Genomic DNA, 25,456 nt, shown 5'->3' on the forward strand with positions numbered 1-25,456 from the left:
AATTAAAAGAGGCCAATTAAAAATATGTGACACTTTAAACAGTGTTAGACTCAGAGTTACCATACTTCATAGTCATGTAAGCATTTTAATAATTTAGCAAATTGTAAGGGGATATTTATGTCACAGAAGCTGTTTGAAAGCTCTTAGAAAACATTCAGATGCCTGCTAATTCAAGTGCACTCAGTTCTGCATCAAAAATCCTCTCTAATTCTAAAATTCCTCTATTTGTGATAAAAATAAAATGTCCTACTATTAAAGTAGTGACAGGGCGTAGCTTTTCCTTATGAGACTCCATTTCCACCCGCGGACACAGGAGAGTCAGAGCGCCCCTCATGCACAGTGCTGCCTTGTTCAGTAGGCAGACTGTGGGGAGGAGCTGCTGTGTGGCCTCTGAGACACAGAGTCCCAGATCCAACATGACTAACTCTGGGACATGGAGCCCGTGGGTAACCCCTCTGTGCATTGATGATGTCATCTGTAAAATGGTGGAAATAAGGAAGACAGTAGGCTGTAAGGCAAGTTCTATGTTCCCATGAAAACTCTATTAGGTTTGTGCTTAGGGCAGTTAGGCATGATCAACAGTGTTACCGAAGAAGCATGGTTTTACTTCTAAACTATAATTGCTTAAATTAGTGAAATTATGTTCTACAGCTGGAAAAATTATGTAACTTACTTTTGCTATTGATTATTCATGGAGTCCTCTGTCTGATCGCCCACAACCATACATTAGCTGTAATAAAAAATGGACTCCATATTACTAGTAGGTGTAATATTTTCTCATTCTGACAAGAAGCAGGGGCTCAGGCATTAGCATTTAAAATAGGTTCATTTCCAACAGCTCTTTGATTTTTAAGACCCTGCCAACTGTATTTTTTTTTCTTTTATTCTAAAGTGTTTATAATATTATCCTTTAAAATTGAATTATAATTCTGGTTTATAATTTTATGCTTGCAAAAAGTTTTTTTTCTTTACAAATTCATTTTTAAGTTTGGAGAAAAATCTATTAGCTCCTGAAATTCGAGTTGTTCTTTCAGAATCTAGGAAGGCACATGCCTTTTCTTCGAATGGTTATCTTTTCGCTTTATGAGAAAAGACACAGACATCTCAGAGAAGAAAAAAATACTTTTTTCTTTAATTTATTTCAAAATTTCAGATTATATGAATTGTTCCACTTTTTCAAAAGGTAAGATGTCAGCTATTAGAAACACTAGTTGGTACCTTGAATATACATACATACAGTCATTAGATTTCTACCTGTGAGCATTTTGACATGCTTTATAAATGGTGACTCTGAGGCATGTGTCTTGTTACAGGCAGCAATGTGCTATGTCCATGTCACAGCCCTGGTGGCAGAATATCTCACACGGAAAGGTGAGGATTGGTTCCTTTGTTTTGTGAAATGAATATAAAACTGTACAAAGCAGCAAAGATAAGCAGGAGCCAATGAGAAAGATTTGGAGGTGGGGGATTTTGTGTGTGTGTGTACATGTGTTCTCTGTTCATTATTCTGTTCACTGACGTAACATCTGCTTGACTTGATAGGCAGAGCAGAAGTGCCAATATCAAACAGAAAAGTGCAGGGCATGCTGTCATATAACCTCTTATTAATGGCTCCATCTCCCAGAAACTAGTGAATCAGCTTTGCATCTGAGTGTCCCTCACCAGCCGATCTGGAGCTGAAAAGATTTTCTTTTTCCCTTAAGATCGTTCCCACTGGAACTGTTTATGAATCAAAAGGCAGTTGTAATGGGAGATCATCAGACAGCATTTTCTGGAACGCAGCCCTGATGGCTTTATTGTGTGAGAAGGCGGCCTTGCTGGCCGCAAACCTTGCCTCCCAGTGGGAGGAGAGGGCTTGGAGTAAATAGCCTGTTTGTGCGTTTCATATCTGTTTCCAGATCAGCCAGCCATGAATTCTTTTCACAGCTTCCTTTTGGTTAAGCATTCATTGCTCATTTCCATTTCAAAATCAGTACAGCCTCAAACAGCAGCACTTATTTTTGGAACATGGAGGTGCTTAGGAAAGCTCGGGGCGTGCACATGGGGACCGGAGCCAGCACCAGAGCTGGCTAATGAGGAGTACGTTTACAGAGTGAGAAATGACAGACAGCCACAGATGCCCAGGCCAGGGAGTTTCTACACTTCTGGTACAGCTGGCTGTTTGGAATGAAATTTAAGGGAGTCTAGGCTTGTCACACATAATAGCCTGAAAGAGAAAGAAAGGCAAGAAAGGCTCCATGTTCTTTTACTACCAGCACAATTTCCTGTTGAGCCCTACTGTCAGGTAATACATTTCCTCATGTTTAGCAGCAGACATGGCCCTCCGGCGGGAGCCCACCCTCTCCCCCTACAGTCCCAGCACCCACCAGCGGACGCGCCAGGGAGGTGAGCCTGAGGGTCGGCCCGGTCCCTGGGGCCCCAGCCGCCCAGTCTACATGACTTCCGGAGGTGTGGGGATTTCCTCTTTCAACTCTGCATGGATGGCCTTGGCTCTCCTTTCTCCCTTCTCCTCGCCTCTCTGGTTCAGTGGGCAACGACAGGAAAGCAGTTTGGCCACCACTGTAGTTGTTTTACTGGAGCTAAGTTGTATAGTTAAGTGTACTCGGTAGCCTAAAAGTGGGTGGTTGGCTTTTATAATTTTTCTTTTTGTACGTGAATGTATTCTCAAGCTCCTACATTAATGCTTTTCATTTGTCTCCAAAAAACAAACGCAAGGCTAAAAACTAGAACAGTGGCAGAGACACTAGACAACCCATGAGTGGCTGGGAGACCTTGACCAGTGTTGAGCAGGCGAATCTCTGACTTTAAGGCCTACTCCTCTAAGACTTGGTTTCAAAATTTGAAGGGAGGTCTCAGTTCAAGTTTTTACTTCTGTTTTGTTTCATTGTAAACAATGATCACAAAATAGAGTAAAAGATATTTCAAGGCCTTCTTTATTTGATTATTTTTGCCCAGCTGACATTGTACTGTTGACATAAAACTCTTCCCAGAGACTCCAGGGTGAACAGAGGCCCCGCATGGGCCGTTATTGCTAGTACCGCATCCCAGGTGTTTATCCCAGCCCCAGCTTACACCGTTCTCCCTTAGAGAGCTGAGTGCCTCGCCCTGAAGCAGTCATGCTTTCTGTGCCCCTGCTCTCCAGCTATGCGGAGGAAAGAGGCCTCCCCTCACCCTCCACAGCCCACGTGGAACCAGCCGGGACAGCCGCTCAGCTCATTGTCACGGCTGTTGAGTTACGTCTCGGTTTTGTAGACAACTTCATGAAGGAGAAGGCCAGGTTCTGGTCTGAGTTCTGGGTTACCCCCAGCCAGAGCGGGTGAGGTAAAAGCTTGAAGGAAGCAGAGTTATTTCTGAGTTCTATGTTTTTCTTTGATTGGCTTTGGTTTCTTTATTTTTCCTGGTATCTGAGCACATGCCATCAATCAAATTATTGTTTGTTGGTTATTATTTTATAATTAATTTGATTCAGTACCTATTTTAGTTCATTTACCGTGTAAAGAATGCCTACATTTTAATAAAGGTGGGTGAAAAATAAAAAGGGTTGAGAAAAAGGAACAAACTGAGGGAGGTGAAGGTTAACTATGAGAAAGCGAATGAAGACAAGCACCCCGCGGCCCCCAGGTTCCTGTGGGAATGTGGGCCTGAGTCATAAGTGGTTTCAAAACCAGTTATTTCATTCAGTACAAAACATACAATGCAGGAAGAACCCCCTCAAGATTAATCCACTTACAAGCTAATTACTGTTTCCCATGCTGTCCTGGCTCTAGGCATGTTTAGACAAGGATGCACAGCCTTCAGGGTGATTACCCCAAACATCGATGAAGAGGCCTCCATGATGGAAGACGTGGGAATGCAGGATGTCCATTTCAACGAGGTGAGGGCTCCCGCCTGCGTGGGTGGTCAGGGACCCGAGCGCCCCAGCACCCGCTCTCTGCCCCGCCCGGGCCTCTCTGCAGCTGCTGTTCACACACTTGGTCTAACTCAGGGCTCCGGACAACCGAAGCTGCTGTTCCCCCTTTCTCAGAATCGCTCCCGTACTCTGGAAGGACGGGGTGAGGAGCTAGTTAGTAGTGAAGTGAGCTGAGCGGTCTCACATTTGTGGTGAGAGGTCTAGCATTTTGGCCGTAAAGTTTCTCATTCTTTCCAGCAATTGATTTCTCCAGTTCATGGGTTTTATTGATGTTTTCACCTGACTTTTAAATCCATGTCTCTGACACTAGATTTCTTGCCAGTGTCCCCCAACGATCAAAGCCATGAGAGGCCAGACGGAGCTTGGGGGCGGGTCACCCCCATCAGGCTCCCGTTCCTGCCTCCCTTGTGGTCTGTAGCCTAGGTTCTGTGCACCGTTAGTAAATAAGACCCTCTGTCTCGCCCCCAGTAGAGACCGAAAAGTTTGTCATTAAGTCATTGCAGCAATTTCTGTGTCTCACGAAAACAGGATCACCTTGCGGTCACTTACTTATAACTGGAGAGTTTTGAAATGAAGCTAGACATTGAATAAGTGCCAGTTTTCTGCTTGCTTTCCCCGAGTTTCCTCTTCCTTGGGCATGTGCCGGGAGGGGGGTTCACGTGCGCCACCCCCCCTGCGGCAGGGCCGAAGGGCACAGTCAGGGGAAAGCTTTCTAATCCTGACCGTCCTTCAAGGAAAAATACAGTTGTCTGTTTCTTGTTCATAGAAAGAAGGGAGAAAGGATTAAATAACTTCGGCTTCTGTGATGCTTTTTCTTACGATGTGAAGTCCTACAATTCATGTTACAACTTTCAATCGTGTTCTTGCCAATAGGGAGGGCCTGTGCACAGACGTCCTCCCGGGAAGTCTTTGAGGTTCTTCCTCTGCCAGCGGAGTGCGAGGCTGGGTGTTCTCTGTTTATACCATCCAGAACCGTCACAGAACAGATTGAATGGAAGGGCAGATAGGCAAGTCCAGGTTTCTCCTATGATGAAGTCAAACATTAAAGAGAGTTGCAAAAACATTTATGCCGCTCTTTTCCCTAAGTTGTTTTGAAAATGTTACTTTTGTTAACTTGCAATAGGTTTACTACCGTTATTTTAATTAAATTAATCTTTTTAAAATTCTTTCAGTTTTCATTCCTGATATTGTGAATATTAAGTGATAACACCCACATACATAGACATTCTTAGTAATTTTTAAGGAATTCTCAATTTTCATGACATATAAAAGGGACTTAAAGCCCAAAAGTTTAAGAACTACAATAAAACGTATAGTATGGCCCTGACTGGGTGGTTCGGTGAATAAAGCATCATCGTGCACTGAGGTCTCGAGTTTGACCCCCAGTCAGGGCACGTATGAGAAGCAACCAGTGAGTGCACAACTAAATGGAACAACTAAGTAGAATAATGAGTTCATGCTTCTCTCTCTATAGCTCTCCCTCTTTCTTTCTCTCTCCCTCCCTCTTCCTTCCCCTCCCTCCCCCCTTTCTCTCTCCCTCTCTCTCTCTCTCTCTCTCTCAATGGAAAGTTTTTTTTAAAATATCTAGTATTAAATGATGCTCTAAATTAAAAACAAGAGAATGAAGGATAATATGTTGAGTGTCTTTCATATTTAAATATTAAAATAATTTTAAGCAAGATAGATTGTTTTTTTAACATCCTGGGGGAGTAATGCAAGTTGAATATCACCTGGCATTATCAGCCCAGCAAGCTCCACATCTTGAAATGCTTGGACAGATGGCAATTTTTTATGTTTTACTTTTAAATATGAAACCTTTCACCGAGGTGACAGGGCCCACGTGTCCTTGGCTTTGAACTCCACACATTGAGGCAAGTTTTAACTGGGTTTTCCCTTGAGAAGAGACTTGAATGGCTTCTCTCCTTGCAGAAGCTGTCCTTGTCCCCCCATGCCAAGCCAGACCTCCTGGTGCAGCTTTTGTTTAGAATTCAGTGAGGAAAACAGTGATGCCAGGAATAATTAAAGACTTGAAAGTAAACAATCCGCAGGAACCTGACCCACAAGGATGATAAAATGATGCTTAAGTTGGCTCATCTGATCAAGGCTGGAATCAACACTCCAGCCTAGAGAATTAGCCCGTGAAATCAAGTACGGATTTTATCCGGAAATTTTGTGAATGGCACCCACTCTGAGCAAGAGCTCCACGTGATAGGGATAACTTTATCAGTTCTTTTCAGAATATGGATTTTCCACCCTGTCCTTGAAACATAAAGTTGGTAAACCTTTAACAGGGTCCGTAGTCCATGATGATCTGTCCTGATTGCGGCGTGACAGACACTGCACTGTTCTGCAGTCCGGAGCAGGCCCTGCACATCAACACCGAGACGAGCCGGGGATGGAACGAATAGCGTGTGTTCTAAAAACCCGGGACAGAAATTGCCGGGTAGGCTTTTCCTTTAGCTCTCGGGATGATTTAAGAAAAAGAGAAAGTTGATCATTTCTGCCAGAGAAGTGAATAAGTGTACATATAACACATAGCTTAATAAAAATCCTTGTCCTTTTCATCTGCATTACTAGATTTCATGTCTTCATTGCTCTCCTAAGTGATTTTAGAGAAGCTACCTAAAAGCCCACACTTCTCCCTTCTCAGTACAGGTCTCAGGGGAGATTTATTGGCTGCAGTTCATCCTTCCCGACTGTGCTCTCAAGGACAGACTCCCTCCAGCTATTTTTGATTAGATAAGAAGGAATGTCCTGTTCTCTATGTAATTATGTTTCACAAGTTGGGTCTTGTGCAGACTGAAGAATTCTGAGTCCCCTGCAGGCGCCCCCAAACTACAGCATGCGGCCCCCTGAGGCTATTTATCTGGCCCCCTGCCGCACTTCCAGAAGGGGCACCTCTTTCATTGGTGGTCAGTGAGAGGAGCACTGTATGTGGCGGCCCTCCAATGGTCTGAGGGACAGTGAACCTGCCCCCTGTGTAAAAAGTCTGGGGACCCCTGCCCTATAGCTTTGAGATCAGATCCCTCCCTCATTATACCAGACAGTCAGGGTTCTGGAAGGAATGTGGTGGCACTCTCGGGAAACTGAGAAAAATCTGATAAAGGGACTATTTTGAAAAGTTTGGATGGGGTCTAGGGAAACTAACAAGGAATAGTGAAATTCCCTTGAAGTTAACAGCAGCTGGGTCCCAGCCCTCAGCCTGTGGCTAAGGTTGGGGAGAGAGACTGCTGTATTTAGAGGGAGGGTGCAGTCCTGGGGCCTTGCAGGGAGGGAGCCTCGAGCAGCCGCACCCTCACTCTCCTCCTGACCGTCAGTCTCCTGCTGGGCCTTCCACTGACCCACTCAGCCAGGAGCTAGAGGGCAGGGAGCAGGCCAGCAATCCCAGTGCATCAGAGCCCCAAAGCACAGAGAGAGGGAGGGAGCAGGCCAGCAATCCCAGTGCATCGGAGCCCCAAAGCACAGAGAGAGGGAAGGAGCAGGCCAGCAATCCCAGTGCATCAGAGCCCCAAAGCACAGAGAGAGGGGGGGAGCAGGCCAGCAATCCCAGTGCATCAGAGCCCCAAAGCACAGAGAGAGGGAGGGAGCAGGCCAGCAATCCCAGTGCATCGGAGCCCCAAAGCACAGAGAGAGGGAGGACAGGGCTGACGGGGACTCTAGAGGGGGAAATGGAAAATGTAGTCCATGCTCATGATCTGCCCACTTGCTAAAATTTCTTTGCAACCCTCCAAATCAGTACTCATCAAAGTGCTTTTGTGGTCATTGGAGACGTTCACAGAGTGACAAAAAATTTGAGCTTACCTGTTCCTAACAGAGTAACATTCTGCCTTCTTGGTTCAGCTCACATGCTGTAAACGGGTATTTTCCATGTTTTTCACATCTTTGTGCTTTTAGTTGATGATTTGCTGTTTCAAATTGTTACCAGACAGAAACTGGGCCCTGAGCAGGTCTGCTGGTGATGTGTGGGTTCTTGACTTCATGAAGGAAAGATTTCACGACACGAAGTCTAGGTGGTTTTGAGAGTACGATTGTTACAGCTGGGGACAGTGCAGTGAAGGAAGGGCCAGAAGAAGCAACAGGAGAGAAGAAGAAGAGAGGGCCTCAGCGGGGCTGCTTCGGCTCTCTAGAAAGTCAGAGGAAAAAGGGGCTTTGGAGACAGGTTCAGGGGTCAGCCCAGAGGAGCTGCCACTGCCCACTGCGCCCCTGGCTTCAAGTCTCCTGGGGACCCTAGAGTGGGAGAGACCGGTGTGGACATGCTCCAGAGAAAGCCTGCTGCTGGGTCCTTTGTCTTGAGGCTTTTCATGTTTCTCTAGACCAGGGGTCCCCAAACTTTTTACACAGGGGGCCAGTTCACTGTCCCTCAGACCGTTGGAGGGCCAGACTAAAAAAAAAACTATGAACAAATCCCTATGCCAGGGGTCCCCAAACTTTTTACACAGGGGGCCAGTTCACTGTCCCTCAGACCGTTGGAGGGCCGGACTATAAAAAAAACTATGAACAAATCCCTATGCACACTGCACATATCTTATTTTAAAGTAAAAAAACAAAATGGGAACAAATACAATATTTAAAATAAAGAACAAGTAAATTTAAATCAACAAACTGACCAGTATTTCAATGGGAACTATGCTCCTCTCACTGACCACCAATGAAAGAGGTGCCTCTTCCGGAAGTGCGGTGGGGCGGATAAATGGCCTCAGGGGGCCGCATGCGGCCTGCTGGCCCGTAGTTTGGGGACCCCTGCTCTAGACAGTGGGAATCCTATAGGAGGTCTTAGGGGAGAGTCTTAACAGACCATTTATAAGCTTTCTAGGTGTGTCCTTCAATAGGTTGTTTCATCAAAATGTGTGTAAAGAGGAGTCAGGGTTATTTTCTGGTTAGTTTCATTTTTAAAGAACTGTCATCAAAGAGGGACTAGGACCAAGGCTTGTCTGTTCCTGGACAGTCTGTAACGTGTCAGCTGTTTGTTCCTAAGTGTCTTTGGTTAGTGAAGATAAAACCTTCTGATTCATTAGCTGGCTGTAAATAGCTCAGAATGTTTGGCATTGTTCAGTTATTTTGTCTCAGTTTCCCTTATTCCACTTGTCAAGGAATTTCCCTAGCATCTTACCATCCAGCCTCAGAGTAGCCCCCTGGTGTAGTGCTGTCTAGTATTTCTGAGCACTGGAAGGCTGTGATGCACCTTGCAGAGAAAATACTTATGTTAGGTAAGCTTTGTTCAGGTGTGAATGCTTTTGGCCATGAGTTCAATGGTAATGAATCAACAATATGTGCTAAATTAGGTGTCTTTAAACAAAAACACATGTAAAACAATATTATGTACTGATCGGTCCTCAAAAATTTTGTAACCAGATGCTCTCAAGAACCGAACCCAGTATTTCCCCACGGAGGAGTGATTCAGTATTCACTAACTCATTGGTGGTGACTTTATAGAATATAACTACCACAAATCATGAGACTGAGAATCAGCTGTATCTAGTGCACTCAACTGTTGTTTTACAGAGTAGCAACTATTACCATTCCTGTAGTATACTTGTGAAGTTAACCTGGCAAGTCTCTGGCTTATACACTGCTCACAAAAATGAGGGGATATTGCAAAATGAATGTGAAGCAATAAAATATCCCCATTTTTGTGAGCACAATATTAGTCAGATTGTTTCTGTTCAGAAACAACTGCAATTAGCAAACATAAAACGTTTACATCTGCAGAACATCTTGAGATAGATATAATAAAAGAACATATTGGATGGTTGTTCTATTACACCTCATCCAAGCTTGATGATTGTAACCAATAATGTTGTTTAACCATCCACTTTACCTTGACCAAAAGTGCTCTTAGAACCATAAATAAAATATTCTTACTATTATAATGATTCCCCAAAACAAAAGCAGTAGTGAGGAGTGAACTTGACCCATGGAATTTGTCTAATGCTCTGCCCTTGGCTCATCTCAGGACATTTCCCCCTGCCTCATTTTGCAAATATTTGCTGAGCTTCTTTGACACTGTGTTAGGTGCCTGAGATACAGGGTGAGCAAGGTGTGCTATTTCTGTCCAAGCAAGCTATAATGCTTTTGATGCTTTCTTTACATTCAGGAGAAACACGTAAGCTACTGTCCCTTAGAATATGAATGGCAAGTTGTCAGAGTTTTTTGTAACCTGGGAACTTCTATATTAACATCAGTCGATTCATTCCATAAACTAGCTAGCTGTGTATCATGTGCTGACTTCAGAATATATAAGTGAGGTGCCTGCCTCAGAATATTTCACTTAATGCAGTAGTCCTCAAACTTTAGTGTGCTTAGAAATTACTTGTATTCCTATTACAAATACAGATTTTCATTCTACACACATAACACATGCACACACATCCCAGATTCAGTTGGGTGGGTATGGTGCCTGGGACTCTGTATTTTAACAAGCATCCCAGGTGATTGTTCTAATGCAAGGATTTCTCAACTGTATCTTGAGAAACAATAATATGGTGGTAATATGGATTATGTCATGAAGTACAAAATTGCCCAGGCCAAGTAACACATTCACAGTTATTCCCAAGTAGCAGATGATAGTGACAATATCTAGCTTTATAGGAAAGGTTAACTTAATCCTAAAATGGAGCAAATGGCATTTAAATGAAAACATTTTCAATTTCCCACACATACATTATTAGTGTGCTGTTTCCACAGACAGGTGCTGAGTGCCCTTAATTGTATCACTGTGGCACACTTAAAAGTGGGACTAAATATATTTTAAATAGCTTCCTCAATGGCTATGAGCTTAGTGCACTGAGGTCTTTTTAAGACTAACCATGGCCCTGGCCGGTGGCTCAGTGGATAGAGAGAGGGTCAGCCTGGCATATGGACGTCCCAGATTCATTCCGGTCAGGGCACATACCAGGAATAGATGGATGTTTCTCTTTCTCTCCCCCTTTTCCTCCCCCTTTCCCTTCCTTTCTCTCTAAAAAAAATCAATAAAATTTATAAAATAAAAAAATAAACTATCTATAATCACTGGTTCTTTCTATTCAAAGAGTTGTTACTTGATGCACCAGCTATAAATGTCTTGAGTATAGAGTTGAAACTGTTTTAAATAATTCACCATACGAAATTTAACTTTGATGTTCAGTAATCTATACTCTACTTTTCTGAGAGAAGAACTTTTATATAAAAGTCATTTTTAGTTTATTATTGGATAAAATCTACATGAACTCTGCTATTTATAGTATATATTGCAATTTCTTTATAATGAGTAAATTTAGACTGATAAACTACAGATTCTATAAATGCCTTCTAAATCAGAAAAAAAGATAAAAATAATGTCCAGTAGTGTATAAAACTTGATGATGTATTTCCTAAGTTTTTATTACCATCAAATTGAAATATTTGTTGCATAATTATTTACTAAACTCAGTTCACTTTATCAATCTTACCCATTTTCTGTCAATTCTAGGAAATTTCCCTGGTTGAGTCCAGCTTTTTATACCAAAAATGAACTCAATTGCGCATAGTATTGCATGCTACTTGAATTCAGGCTTCACTGTTACTGAACTTTCCATGTGGTTTTGGTTTGACTTATTGAGAATAAAAGTTAAAATATTGAAATCTTCGTGTGCCATTTTGGAGCATTTGGCCGAGAGATTACCTATAAACTCTATTTTACATGTATTCACTAAGTGACTAGTTCTAGGGCCATTTAAAATCTTTATTATATGCGGCTTAAGTGTCTGTTTGTCGCCGATAGCTTATTGGTTGCTTGCGTAACTGTACTAGCCAATGAGGTGAAGTTGCCACGGCATTCAAATAGTCCCACCTTCTGGCATGCCACCTCACAAATTGAGGTTAAAGATTGGAGCAATTATTATGCTGTTAAGAAATCTTAACACCAGAAGGGGTCTTTGCAATGGTACAAGACTAGAGGTTCTCCAATTGAAAAATAATGTCATAATAGCTAAGTCTTTGACTGGCTCCTCTGAAGGTGAAATACATGTCATTCCAAGAATTGATTTGGCTCCGTCTCAAACAGGGTTGCCATTTCAATTGAGACGTAGACAATTTCCTGTAAAACTTGCCTTTGCTATGACCATCAATAAGTCTCAGGGCCAAACGCTTAAACGTGTTGGCATTTTTTTACCTGAGCCTGCATTTGGACAGGGTCAACTTTATGTTGCCTGTTCAAGAGTTCGTGAAAGAACGGACATAAAATTAAAAATAATTGATGGTCCTCTGCAAGATGAGCTTAAAAATGATGGAAAGATCTACACAAGCAATGTGTACAAAGAGATCTTTGACATGTGAATTAACATTTTATTATTTAAATCACCTTTATTTATTGAGCTAGCAGTGGCTCTTAAGAAATGTACCACCAGTGGTTTCCTTCATTGCACTCTACTTTAAGCAATTAAGCAAGTAGAAGGGGGAAACCCCGTGGGGCACTAAGCAAAGCCCTGGGTAATTCAGTTTGAATTAGCAGACACCTTTGCACAAATCATTTTAATTACAATTTATAATATCTAGAACAGCGGTCATTTCGTATGACCGCCGGGCTTTCTAGTAGTATATGAAAGGCTGCTGTACACAGATGCCTTACATGGATAGACAGAACATCATTGTAAAATCAGCTAACATCTGTCTTATGTATTATTTTGTTGTTGTAGTTGATGTACATCTGTATGCATTTTCATGTCTCATAAAATTATCAACATTTAATTATTCATTTATTTTTGACATAGAAAACGTTTAGCGTGCTGATGTAGTCTTAATTTAACCCTTTTCACCTCCCCACCCTCATCTCTTGCCACCTTATGATTCAAATTTTATATTCCACCCCCTCAAACTCTTTGAAAATCCCTCCGACATGCCGCCATTCCCCCATCTGTCCGTGCTGTTCCCTCTCCCTGGAACGTCTCTCTCCTCTTATCCTCCTCCCACTCCCACCTTTCACCTTCCCCTGAGTCCTGGTCATTTTTCACGCTCAGTCAGTCGTCACCTTCTGCAACCACTCATGGCCACTCCGTCCCCTCATGACTGATGGGTTCCGTTCCTCTCTGCATCCCTGATTCCCTTTATATTTCGTCAGCACACTTGCCACCATCTTCCATGATCTCTTTATGGATCTGTCTCCACAGAGTACTCAGCTCTATTGAGAGCAAGGAGTGCTGTATTCACTTGATCATTGGCCTCCCCAGTAGTCACCCAGAGACACACTGACGATTGTTAAATAAACCCCTACTGCTCTTAAAACTCAGAGTGTCTGCCCTTGTGACAGGGCCTGCCTTTATTTATGGTATGACAGAGGATCAACATGTTAAAAAAAAACAAACCTTAAAAATATATTAGCAAATTGAATCTAACAGTTTATATAAAAAACAGAAACACATTATGACATAAGTGGAGTCTACCCTGGGAATGTACCATTGGTTCAGTATTGGAAAATCAATAAATGTAATTCAATATATTAGCAGATTATGTAAGAAAAAATGTACAACCATCTCTATAGATGCAGAAAATTATTTTTAAAATATTCAAACTTTCACTCATGATTTTCAAAAAACTAAGAATAGAAAGGAACTCCTACAATCTAAAAAAAAAAAAAGCTAATAATATATGTTACACTTAATGATGAAAGACTGAGTGCTTTCCCCTTAAAACTGGAAACAAGACAAGAATATCTGCTTTCACCACTCTATTCAGCATTGTGCTGGAGGTTCTATCCAATGTAGGAAATCAGGAAAAAGAAATAATACTGTCAATATTAATATAAGATGCAGTTGTCTTTTGTGACAAAAAAAATCCCAAAGAATCTAGTGGAGGAAGCTACTAAAAGTAATAAGTAAGTTTAGCAAGATCTTAGGATATATGATCAATATACAAAACCAATCAACCTTCTTTTTAGAGACTAATACCATAGTTTCACTATATTATTAATGATTATTTTGTATAGTTTTTACAAACATATAAACTGGATGACTTTTAATCTTATTCCAAACTTTTATTTCCTTGAAAGAAGTAAATTATCAGAATTTAAAGACAGTACTGTTAAAAATAACAACAACACAACCCATGAAGCAGGTTTAGATCTACATGGTAAAATCTACAAGACACTGAGGAAAGAAATCAAAGACCTAAATAAATGAAGACTCAAGACTGTTAGGATGTCATTTCTCCCTAAATTGATTTATAGATTCAAAGCAGTCCCAGTTAAACTCCTATCTGGATTTTTGGTAAAAATCAGCAAACTATAAAGTTTAAATGGAAATGCAAAAGGAACTAGACTAGCCAAAACAATATTGAAGAAGTTGGAAGAGGCCCTGGACAGTTGGCTCAGTGGATAGAGCATCAGCCAGGAATAGGATGTCCCAAATTCTATTCCCTGACAGGGCACACAAGAGAAGTGACCATCTGCTTCTCTCCCCTCCAGCTCCCCCTTCTCTCTCTGTTCCCCTTTCACAGCCGGTGGCTTGACTGGTTCAAGCGTAGGCCTGAGGTAGGGCACTGATGATAGCTCAGTTGATTCATGCATCAGCCCAGACGGGTTGCCAGGTGGATCCTGGTCAGGGCACATGCAGGAGTCTATCTCTCCTCCTTTTAAAAAAAGAGAGAGAGAGAGAAGAAAAAGTTGGAAGAGTCACACTACCTGATTTCAAGATTAGTTATAAACAATGATTCTCAACTGGGGATGACTTTGGCCCTCCCCCCAGGACATTTGGCAGTGTCTGGAAACATTTTTTATTGTCACGATTTGGGGGGGGGGGGGGGGGATGCTCCTGCCACTGGCTGACATTTAGTAGATAGAGGCCAAGAATGCTGCTGAACATTCTGTATGACACAGAACAGCCCACTGAAGCAAAGAGTTATCTGGCCCAAAATACCAGAAGTGCCACTACAGAGAAATCCTTCTATAAAAAACTACGGTACTAATGAAGATTGTGTTATTGGCACAAGGCTAGAGATACATCAGTGGAAAAAATAGAGAAATCAGAAACAGACCTGCAAACATATGGTCAGTTAATTTTTGAATGGGGTTCAAAGGCAATATACTGGGGAAAGGAGTCTTTCATCAAAGAGTGTTGGAAAAATTGGACATACATATGGAAAAAAATATGTTGATATATGGACTTTACACTATATTCAAAAATAACTCAATGGAACATAGACTTCAATGTAAAATATAGAACTATAAAACTTCTGGAAGAAAACATAGGAAAAAAATCTAGGTTAAATAAAGATTTCTTAATGATAATAGATACAGCACAATCCAAAAAGTAACAACTTGATAAATTGAACTTTATCAAAATTTAAAATTTCTGCTCTTCAAAAGACACAGTTAAGAAACTCCAGAGACAAGCTATAGATTGGGAGAAAATTACACATCACATATCTGGTAAAGGACTTTTGTGTAAAATATATAAAAGCTCTCAAATGCAATAATGAAAAGTCAACAATCCAGCAGAGAAATGAGCAAATGATTTGACTAAATACTTCACCAAAGCTATACAGATGACAAAGAAGCACATGAAAATTTGCTCCACGTCGTTTGTGAAACCCCACTCAAATGGGCTTAAACCAGGAAGGTCAAATAAGTTGGCTACCATTATGAAATTCTCCAAGGAGACTGAGGGCAGTCAATCCAAACATCTAGCAATACAGTTGCTTTGGAGGGAGAAGGAGCCCTCCACTCTGTTACTAAAGCTTACAGCCCCTGGCTGTTCAGGAATGGATGCCAGCCCCAGTCAGAGACATGCTGTCTCTCTCACGTCCAATCTGGTGAGAGCACTTCTTTCCCCAAATTCTAAGCTGAGGGCCAAAAATTTACCTTGATTGGCCTGTTTAGGTCACATTTGACCCATGAAGTAATGACTGTGGCCAAGAAATAAGATTTATGCTGATTACTTTAAACCTGAGCCACAGGCCCCAACTCTTGAATCATGTCTAGTGTTTGCTTCATCCCAAGTTGATGGATTTTAATGAAGGCAGGGTGACTGCCCAAAGTTCAGTAAATATAGTAGAAATCTCCAAGGGAAGGTGGAAAGGATGTTGGTGAGGCAAGTGTAATGCCCACCACACACCCCACCAATGAATTGCTCTGAGGTATGTAATTTGGGTTGAAGTCATGCTTAGTAACTCTCCATGTAGCATTGTCAGCATTCCTCAGAAAGGAGAAAAGTGTTTTTCTAGTTATATTTACAAAAAAAGAACTAAGAACAAAAATTGAGACCTTGTGTGAAACTATCAATGTCAGTTTTCTTCCTTGCAAGTAGGTACTACAGAGTGGTACAGTCGGGCCCTTCATTTCCACTTGCAAACATGCTTGGAAAATGGCTCATTAAAAAAGAGCATAGGCCCTGGCCGGTTGGCTCAGTGGTAGAGCGTCAGCCTGGTGTGCAGGAGTCCCAGGTTCGATTCCCGGCCAGGGCACACGGGAGAAGCACCCATCTGCTTCTCCACCCCTCCTCCTCTCCTTCCTCTGTGTCTCTCTCTTCCCCTCCCGCAGCCAAGGCTCCATTGGAGCAAAGTTGGCCCCGGGCACTGAGGATGGCTCCATGGCCTCTGCCTCAGGCTCTAGAGTGGCTCTGGTTGCAACAGAGCAACGCCCCAGATGGGTGGAGCATCCCCCCTGGTGGGCGTGCCGGGTGGATCCTGGTCGGGCGCATGCGGGAGTCTGTCTGACTGCCTCCCCGTTTCCAATTTCAGAAAAATACAAAAAATACAAAAAAAAGAACATAGTGATGAGTTGTTATAAGCATGGAAGTTAGTGTTTAAAAATATTCTGTATTTTAAATTTTTCCTCCTAGCCATCTTAACTATACTGCTCACAAAATTAGGAAATATTTCAAAATTAATATGAAGCTGTAAAATATCCCTAATTTTTGTGAGCAGTGTAGTTAGGCATCCTGCAAGGAACACAATGTCACGTTCCTTATTTAACACTTTCCTGGCCACTGGCCTTCTTCTTTGACCAGGATGTGCTCATGGAGCTCCTAGAACAGTGCGCAGACGGACTCTGGAAGGCTGAACGCTATGAGTTGATCGCCGACATCTATAAGCTCATCATCCCCATTTATGAGAAGCGGAGAGATTTTGAGGTATCTGAGGGGTTTGTGTTTTCCCGTTTACAGGGCAGTAGAGTGACATATATTCCCAGACTTTCTTACATGCAGAGAGAACAAGTAGGCTGCAGTCAGAGATGAGCAAGTCTTTGACCCTGCACATGGTACTGGCGGTCACCACCCTCAGAGCCATCAAGCATCCTACTCGTGGGCCCCACATCTCTGCAGAACCCAAATCTGGGACAGCAAGGGTTGGTAGTTCTGGCACTCCACTTTGGAAAGGTTTCCAGGAACGGTTTTATAATCACCAGGTGCCTTTTCCCTCAGAACACTTTGTTCCTCCACCTGTGAGGGAAGACGGTGTCCCTTCCATTCTTCCTGGGCAGGGAGGTTGTCCAGTTTCTCTTAGAATATCAAGTGGAATAGGAAAATCAAGGACTAAAAGCATCATTGTAGGACTTGGTTGTCTCCAATATTTCATGTGAACATGAAAGCCGAGTTTGGGCCCTGGCCGGTTGGCTCAGTGGTAGAGCGTCGGCCTGGCGTGCAGAAGTCCCGGGTTCGATTCCCGGCCAGGGCACACAGGGGAAGCGCCCATCTGCTTCTCCACCCCTCCCCCTCTCCTTCCTCTCTCTCTCTCTTCCCCTCCCACAGCCGAGGCTCCATTGGAGCAAAGATGGCCCAGGCGCTGGGGATGGCTCCTTGGCCTCTGCCCCAGGTGCTAGAGTGGCTCTGGTCGCCGCAGAGCGATGCCCCGGAGGGGCAGAGCATCGCCCCCTGGTGGGTGTGCCGGGTGGATCCCGGTCGGGCGCATGCGGGAGTCTGTCTGACTGTCTCTCCCCGTTTCTAGCTTCAGAAAGCCGAGTTTGTTTACTACATTGTGGAAATTTGATGGGTCTTCATATGCCAGCTGGCCCTTTGGGTAGGAAACATTGCAATTCAAAAATGATACCATTTCATTACAGTGTTATTTACAACAGCAAAAACTTGGAATCTACCCAAGTGGCCATCAGTAGATGAGTGGATAAAAAAGCTGTGGTACATTTACACAATGGAATGCCACTCAGCCATTTAAAAAAAAGGAAATCTTACCCTTTGCAACAGCATAGATGGACCTGGAGAATATTATGCTAAGTGAAGTAAGCCAGGCAGAGAAAGAAAAATACCATATGATTTCTCTTACATATAGAATCTAATGAACAAAATAAACCAACAAAAAATGATTACTACCAGTTGTACAATCAAAATACATTCTTCATTTTTAAAAAAACACAAGTCCAAGGATTTTTCACCCACATGATCTCATTTTTTATTTTTAAATTGATTTTACTAGTTGCGAGTAGGAAGAAATGGGTCTTTTTCTGCTTTCCAGAGGCTGGCCCACCTGTATGACACACTACACCGGGCCTACAGCAAAGTGACCGAGGTCATGCACTCGGGCCGCAGACTCCTGGGGACCTACTTCAGAGTGGCCTTCTTCGGACAGGTGAGCCTCCGTGTTCTGAAGGCTGCCCCAAGTCCCCTCCCCTTTTTTAAAACTCTGTAAAATTGTACTTTGTATATTTTCTGCTTTCTATAAATGCTAATTTGATGATTTTGTCATATTTAGTATGATTTTTATCTTCCTCCGTTGTAAACTTTCTGCCTTTTTTTTTTTTCTTTCTTCCTGTCTTTTCTTTATTACTTTCTTAAGGCAGCGGTAAGTTCTCCCTCCATAAGACTGTGTTAGTGGCATCTTTGGTACTTCATGTGGTTTGCAAGTGTCCTTTGCAAGTCTGTGTGTATACCTGTCTAGTCATTAGAGACTCCAAAAAGATTAACATTTATTCCATTTACAGAAATAAATCATCTGTTTCTTCATACATCTATACTGCATGTTTTAAATCAAAATTAGACTTTCTGGCTTCTTTTGTCCCTGTGTATTTTTATCTCTTGTAATATAATATCTCCACAAGTATATTTTCCACTATAATATTTCAGAAACCCTATATGAAAGGGTTAATTTAAATTTAACTGAACATTTAACCTCCAAGTCTCTAACATGATTAAGTGGTATAAATTATAACCCATTTATTTAGGATATTGTGTGGTTTTCTATGACTTCAATTTATCCTGTTATTGTCTTTTATAACTTTATAGCAATACCAGTTTACAGACAGTGAAACAGATGTGGAGGTAATTACAGTCAATGTTTAATAAGCAAATAACATAGTGAATTTACTGCATCTAAACTCCTAGTTTGATGTGGGTATTTTTTGTTTCATGTTAGCCTACATTTTATATATATATTTATATATATATACAAACAGTGTGTTTTGGCACCATGTTCTCTCTCCTTTTTTAGATGAGAAATGTTTTAATTTATTTCAAATATTAACCCTAGTATGGACTTTAAAATTTTCAACCTTTTTCACTTCCCATGCAATATTATAAGCCTTCTTTTATTCAGACATGATTAATGCAGAAACATGATGATATGACACCAGACATGACTGGTGATAATGAAGATATTTTCTGACATCATATCATGCTGCAGCCTTTTAATATTTTTCTCATCAGTAAAGTGAAATAGAATTGACATAACTTTTGCTGAACCGACTCCAAACTTGAATGCTTCCATTTATGCTGTAGAATCCTGTATAAGTGGAACCAGCCAGGAAAAGAGATGTGAGTGCATTTCTGAGGCCTGCCTCAGCAGGCTGCTGAGTCATTTCCTAGTGCAGGGGTCAGGAACCTATGGCTCGCGAGCCAGATGTGGCTCTTTTGATAGCTGCATCTGGCTCGCAGACAAATCTTTAATAAAAAAAAATAATAACGTTAAAAATATAAAACATTTCTCATGTATTACAATCCATTCATTTCCTTCTGCTCATGTTCATGGTAGCGGGCTGCTGGAGCCAATCACAGCTGTCCTCCAGGATAACACCAAATTTTTATTGGATATTGCTTAACGTACACGGGTTGTTGTATGGCTCTCACGGAATTACATTTTAAAATCTGTGGCGTTCATGTCTCTCTCAGCCAAAAAGGTTCCTGAACCTTGTCCTAGTGAGTTCTGTTTCTTGGGAACGTGAAACAGGCTTGAATCCCATCATCAGATTTCACCGAGAGAACACAGTCTTGAATCCCCAATCTTTCATTTCACTCAACACTTAATCACAGCATTCTTGAATGAGTTTGCAATTTTGTGTTTTTCTTTTATCCTTGCACCCAGACTTCATATTATTATCATTTTTTTTCTTATTTGGAAACCCTGTTTAATTAGGATTTTATTTTTAAATCATCTTTTTTTTTAACCCTTATAACAAAAGAACCCTTTCTGGGTGGTAGCCTTGGGCTGTATTTGGTAATTGTTCTCTAATTGTGCTCTCTGTCACAGGGATTTTTTGAAGATGAAGATGGAAAGGAGTATATTTACAAAGAACCCAAACTCACACCTCTGTCAGAAATCTCTCAGAGACTCCTTAAACTTTACTCAGATAAATTTGGTTCTGAAAATGTCAAAATGATACAGGATTCTGGCAAGGTATGACCATGTTTAGAAACATTTTATGGCAATACACTATTGTTTTAATAATCATGATTGATCATATCTATCCATAAATGTGTACTGAAGAAAACAAAAACCCAGGAAGAAATTAAGAATGGTTGACCTTGAGTGGCAAGAGCATATTTTTTTAAATACCTTTCTTTCTCTGTTTTCCAGATGTCTTTCATTAAGCACATTTTTATTTTGTTATTTTAAAAAGACATTCATTTACAAAATAATGTCTGAAAGAATTACCTTTTTTTAGTCCATATATTTAGAACCTCTGTAAGAGAAGTGTCCAAGGTTTCCCTTGGACTTTTAACACAGGCATATTCTCCTGACACTTTGATTGTTGGATGTATGGACAGATGGACCAGCATACGGGCACATGAAGGAGTGAACTAAGTAACCAGCATGTTTGTAGGAATGCGATCTACCTTCTATATAGAGAGGCTCTGTTGCTCTCAGGAAGACCATTTCTGAACCTGCTTTGTTTTTCCTGTACATCTATGTATCGTGCCGTCTTCAGGATATCTCCAGGAAGTTGGGTATCCCTTTGGTTCCTAAAACTCAGGTCAAGATAGAGCTCTGTTCTTTGCATTAAAAATACTTCTCCTGCTCAGATAAGCTCTCCCTCTCTCTAAGTCCACCCTTTAGGAGATTTCCTTAGTTTACTTTCTGTCCTGAGCCCTGCTTTGGAGTCCCCAGGATCTGGAGTCTGTCTCCTTGGGGCCCTTTATTTTCTCCAGAGAAGAATCTTCCTGTCACTGACCCAAGTGATGGGGAGGGGACAAAGAAAGGGGTGATTCTGGATTCTGGATGCAGGAGACTGGCAAAGGCTGAAGGTCCCCTGTTTGGCCTGCAGCCTTTCACCTGCTTGCCCTGTGTTCCGCTCTGTACTCCACTCCTGTTTTCTGCTGATGCTGATGCTCCTCTTAGACTTTTCCCAGACCAGTTTCTCCAAGGAACATTCTCTTCTCTTGTGGGGTGAGGACTAGGGGAGGGAATTTGGGGTTCGGACACTCCAGATAGACTTTGGGCCTCTCACCTTGGTTTCTATCCTACACTTCTGGTCACCCTAATCCTAGGGCTGGTGATCTATGGATATCAGTCTATTCAGGTTGCTGTAACAAACACCCTAGATTGGGTGGCTTATAAACAACAGATTTATGTCTCACCGTTCTGGAGGCTGGAAAGTCCAAGGTCAAGGTGGCAGCAGATTCAGTATCTGGTGAGGGCTTTCTTCCTGGGTCATAAGCTGCTGTCTTCCCTGTGTCCCTACATGGTGGAAAGGGTGAGTGAGCTCTGTGGGGTCCCGTCATAAGGGCACTAATCCCGTCAAAAGGGCTCTACCCTTGTGGCCTGATCACCTCCCTCATTCTCATACCACCACTTTAGAGGTTAAGATTTCAACCTGCAGATTTGGGGGACCAGTATAAACAATTCAGCACCACAGCTAACATGGAGGTGTGGAAAAAATTGGCCTTTAGCAACTTCACTAAACAGTGAGCTGGGGGGGGGGGGGGGGGCAGACTGTCAGCTCACTACCAATTCCCCACACCTCTGTCCCCCAAAAATCTAAACTGCAAAGATCCTGATGGCTTTCGGTCCCCAACAGAGTATTGCTGCTTCTTCTATATTTTTTGGAAGATTTGAGAAGGATAGGAACCAGATCTTCTTTGAATGTTTGGTAGGATACACTAGTATAGTCATCCGGCCCTGGACTTTTGTTCTAGGGGTGCTTTTTGATAGTTTTCTATTTCCTCCCTGCTTATAGGTATATTTAGGTTTTCCACTTCTTTGTGACTCAGTCTAGGAAGATTGTATAGTTCTAGGAATTTATCCATTTCCTCTAGGTAGTTGAATTTGGTGGCATATAATCTTTCATAATATTCTATGATCCTTTATAATATCTATGATGACTGTGGTGATTTCTCCTCTTTCATTTGGATGTTGTTTATATGAGTCCTTCTTCTTTTTTTCTTTTGTGAGTCTAGTGAGTGGTTTGTTGATTTTATTGATCTTTTCAAGGACCCAGCTCTTTGTTGTATTAATTTTTTCTATGGGTTTTTTTGTTCTCTATTTCACTTAGTTCTGCTCTAATTTTTACTATTTCCTTTCTTCTGCTGACTTTGGGTTGCTTTTGTTCTTTTTCTAGATTCTTAAGGTATGATTTAGGTTGTTTATTTGGTATCTCTCTTGTTTCTTGATATAAGCCTGTAATGATATAAACTTCCCTCTTCTTACTGCTTTTGCTGCACCCCAGAAATATTGATATGATACATTGTGTTGTCATTTTCATGTCTGTATATATCTTTTGATCTCTGCTTTTATTTCTTCTTTGACCTAGTCATTTTTTAGAAGTATGTTGTTTAATTTCCACATTTTTGTGGGTTTCTTTACTTCATTTTTATAGTTGAATTCTAATTTCAAAGCCTTATGGTCAGAAAATATGCTTGGTATAATTTCAATATTCCTGAATTTGTTAATTTAGTTTTGAGGTCCAACATATGATCTATCCTTGAGGACATAGCATACACACTGGAGAAGAACATATAAGCTGATGTTTTGGGATGAAATGGCCTATAAAAATGTCTATTATGTCCATTTGGTCCAGAGTGTCATTTAAGGCCAATATTTCTTTATTGTTTTTCTGTTTAGATGATCTAAGACCATCAATGGTGTTTTGAAATCTCTAAGTATTGTGTTTCTGTCTGCTTTTATTTCTAGATCAGTTAGTAGATGTCATATATTTTGGTATTCCCTGGTTCAGTGCATATATATTAAGAAGTGTTATGTCTTCTTGATACAATGTCCTTTTTATCATTATGAAATGTCCACCTTTGTCTCTGCTCCCCTTTGTTGTCTTGAAGTCAGTATTGTCAGATATGAGTATGCCTCACCTGCTTTCTTCGGATATTATTTGTTCAAAGAATCATTTTTTAGCATTTCACTTTAAATCTACTCTTGTCCTTACAGCTTAGATGTGTCTCTTGAAGGCAGCATATGTTGGGTTTTGCTTTTTGATCTAATATGCTACTCTGTGCCTCTTTATTGGTAAGTTCCATCCATTTGCATTTAGGGTAATTATTGGCACTTGAGGATTTTCTATAGCCAGTATGGTTCTTTTTTTTTCTGGTAGCTCTGTGTCATGTTTGGTTCTTCTCTTTTTTGTTTCTGTCTCTTGTTTTTGTTTGGTGGTGTTTCATACTTCTTTTTTACGCTGTGTGCTTTAGTGTAGTGCCTTTTTTGTGGTGGTTACCATTAGGTTATTAAAAGAAAAATGTTTATATGTACAAGAGTCTTTTATCTTGAGAGTGCTTCTATACTCCATCCTTTTTTGCTATGGCAGATTTTTATCCTCTCCCCTTTTATGTTATTGTTGTCACAAATTATTCTTATTTTTATTGTGACCTTGCTGGAGCTTTTACTTGTTGTTTTGATTTATTTTGTTCTTTGTGTCTGGTCAAATAACCCCCTTGAGTATTTCCAGGAGTTGGAGTTTTCTGGTGATAAATTCCCTCAGCTTCTGTATGTCTGTAAAAGTTTTTATTTTTCCTTCATATTTGAAGATTAACTTTGATGGATATAGTATTCTTGGCTGTTAATTCCTCTTTTTCGGTATTTTGAATATTTGGGTCCACTCTCTTCTGGCTTGTAGAGTTTCTGCTTAGAAGTCTGATGATAACCTAATCGGCTTTCCTTTATCTGTTCTGTTCTTCTTTTCCCTATCTGCCTTGACAATTCTTTCTTTGTCATTGTTTTTTGACAATTTTATTACCATGTGCCTTGGAGTAGGTCTGTTTGGGTTGCGGTAACTCAGCATTCTGTTTGCTTCCTGAATTTGAGGCTCTGTTTACATAGGCTTGGGAAATTGTCATCAATTATTTGTTTGAATAGACTCTCCATTCCCTTCTCCCTCTCTTCTTCTTCTGATATACCCATTATTCTTATATTGCTCTTTCTAGTGAAGTCAGACAATTCTCATAGAGCTCCTCGGTATTTTTAATTCGTGAATCTCTTTCCTCTCTGTAGCATCTCTAGTTGACTGTGTTCGATGTCACTGATTCTTTCCTCTCTCTGGCTTGTTTCATTAGCTAAACTTGCTACCTCAGTTTTCAATTCATGTATTGAGTTCTTCATCTCTGTTTTCCAGTTTCAATCTCCTTGATGAAGTATTTGTTTTATTCATTAATTTGTTTCCTGAGCTCATTGAGTTGCCTATTGGTGTCTTCTCACATCTCATTGAATATTTTCAGAACTTCAATTTTGAATTTTTTATCATTTAACTCCTGAGTTTCCATGTGATTGAGATTGTTTTCTGTAGATATTTCATTTTTTCTCTTAATTACATCTCTGTCTTGTGTATCTATGGTATTCGATTTCTTCTTCCTTAATGGCATTTGAGAGTGATATTGTTAAGAACCCTAACAACAACAAAACTAAAAAAATGAAAAGTTAAAGGGATACAATAAAAAGTATAAAAAATTTAAAAATTATGACAAGTAAAGAAAAACCACAGAAAAAGAATCAAAAGCAAACAAAAAATCAAAAACACCCACAAAAAATAATAAAAATTATAAAATTAAATAAATTTAAATTCAAAAGAGAAAAAAGAATAAAAAAAGAAAAAAGGGAGTAAAAGGAAAAATAAATTTTAGTTTTGAGAAATTTCTTCCAGTAGGTGTTGCTGTATTACAACTTTTAGTTCTGTGAAGTTCCTGCCTGTACTTTGCTGAGATGTTGCTGTTGCAATGATGTATGCAAGACCACAGTCATATTGGTGGGTCAGATGTGTTGTGAGGACTTTATGGCTTCAGCTTTACAGCTTGATGGCTCTAGCAATGACAATCTCAGGCTTCCTGGTACCACTTCCCATATATCAACAGAATTGGGGACCAGATGTGGAGCACCTCTGTTCTTCAAGGGAGAGAGTGGCTCTGGAGAGCTAGCTGTGGGGTTTGTCTCTGCCAC

The 25,456-nt window shown here is 41.0% G+C and overlaps 1 protein-coding gene across 30 annotated transcripts in view; it reads left to right on the top strand.

Annotated features, from left to right (window-relative positions):
• Nucleotides 1-25,456, top strand: part of DOCK9 (dedicator of cytokinesis 9) — a 342,320-nt gene that overhangs the window by 297,577 nt on the left and 19,287 nt on the right. For 14 of the 30 annotated variants that reach the window (XM_066380623.1, XM_066380629.1, XM_066380636.1 and 11 more), the window contains 6 exons: nt 1,314-1,371; nt 2,308-2,385; nt 3,768-3,874; nt 16,867-16,989; nt 18,326-18,439; nt 20,333-20,479. In XM_066380623.1, coding sequence (XP_066236720.1) covers nt 1,314-1,371; nt 2,308-2,385; nt 3,768-3,874; nt 16,867-16,989; nt 18,326-18,439; nt 20,333-20,479 — 627 coding nt within the window. Of the gene's footprint in view, nt 1-1,313; nt 1,372-2,307; nt 2,386-3,767; nt 3,875-16,866; nt 16,990-18,325; nt 18,440-18,646; nt 18,653-19,092; nt 19,129-20,332; nt 20,480-25,456 lie in introns of all 30 variants that reach the window. The other 16 variants (XM_066380638.1, XM_066380644.1, XM_066380645.1 and 13 more) reach the window with 4 other exon arrangements.

The sequence above is a fragment of the Saccopteryx leptura genome, chromosome 4 (assembly GCF_036850995.1).
Source record: "Saccopteryx leptura isolate mSacLep1 chromosome 4, mSacLep1_pri_phased_curated, whole genome shotgun sequence".
Taxonomy (NCBI): Eukaryota; Metazoa; Chordata; class Mammalia; order Chiroptera; family Emballonuridae; genus Saccopteryx; species Saccopteryx leptura.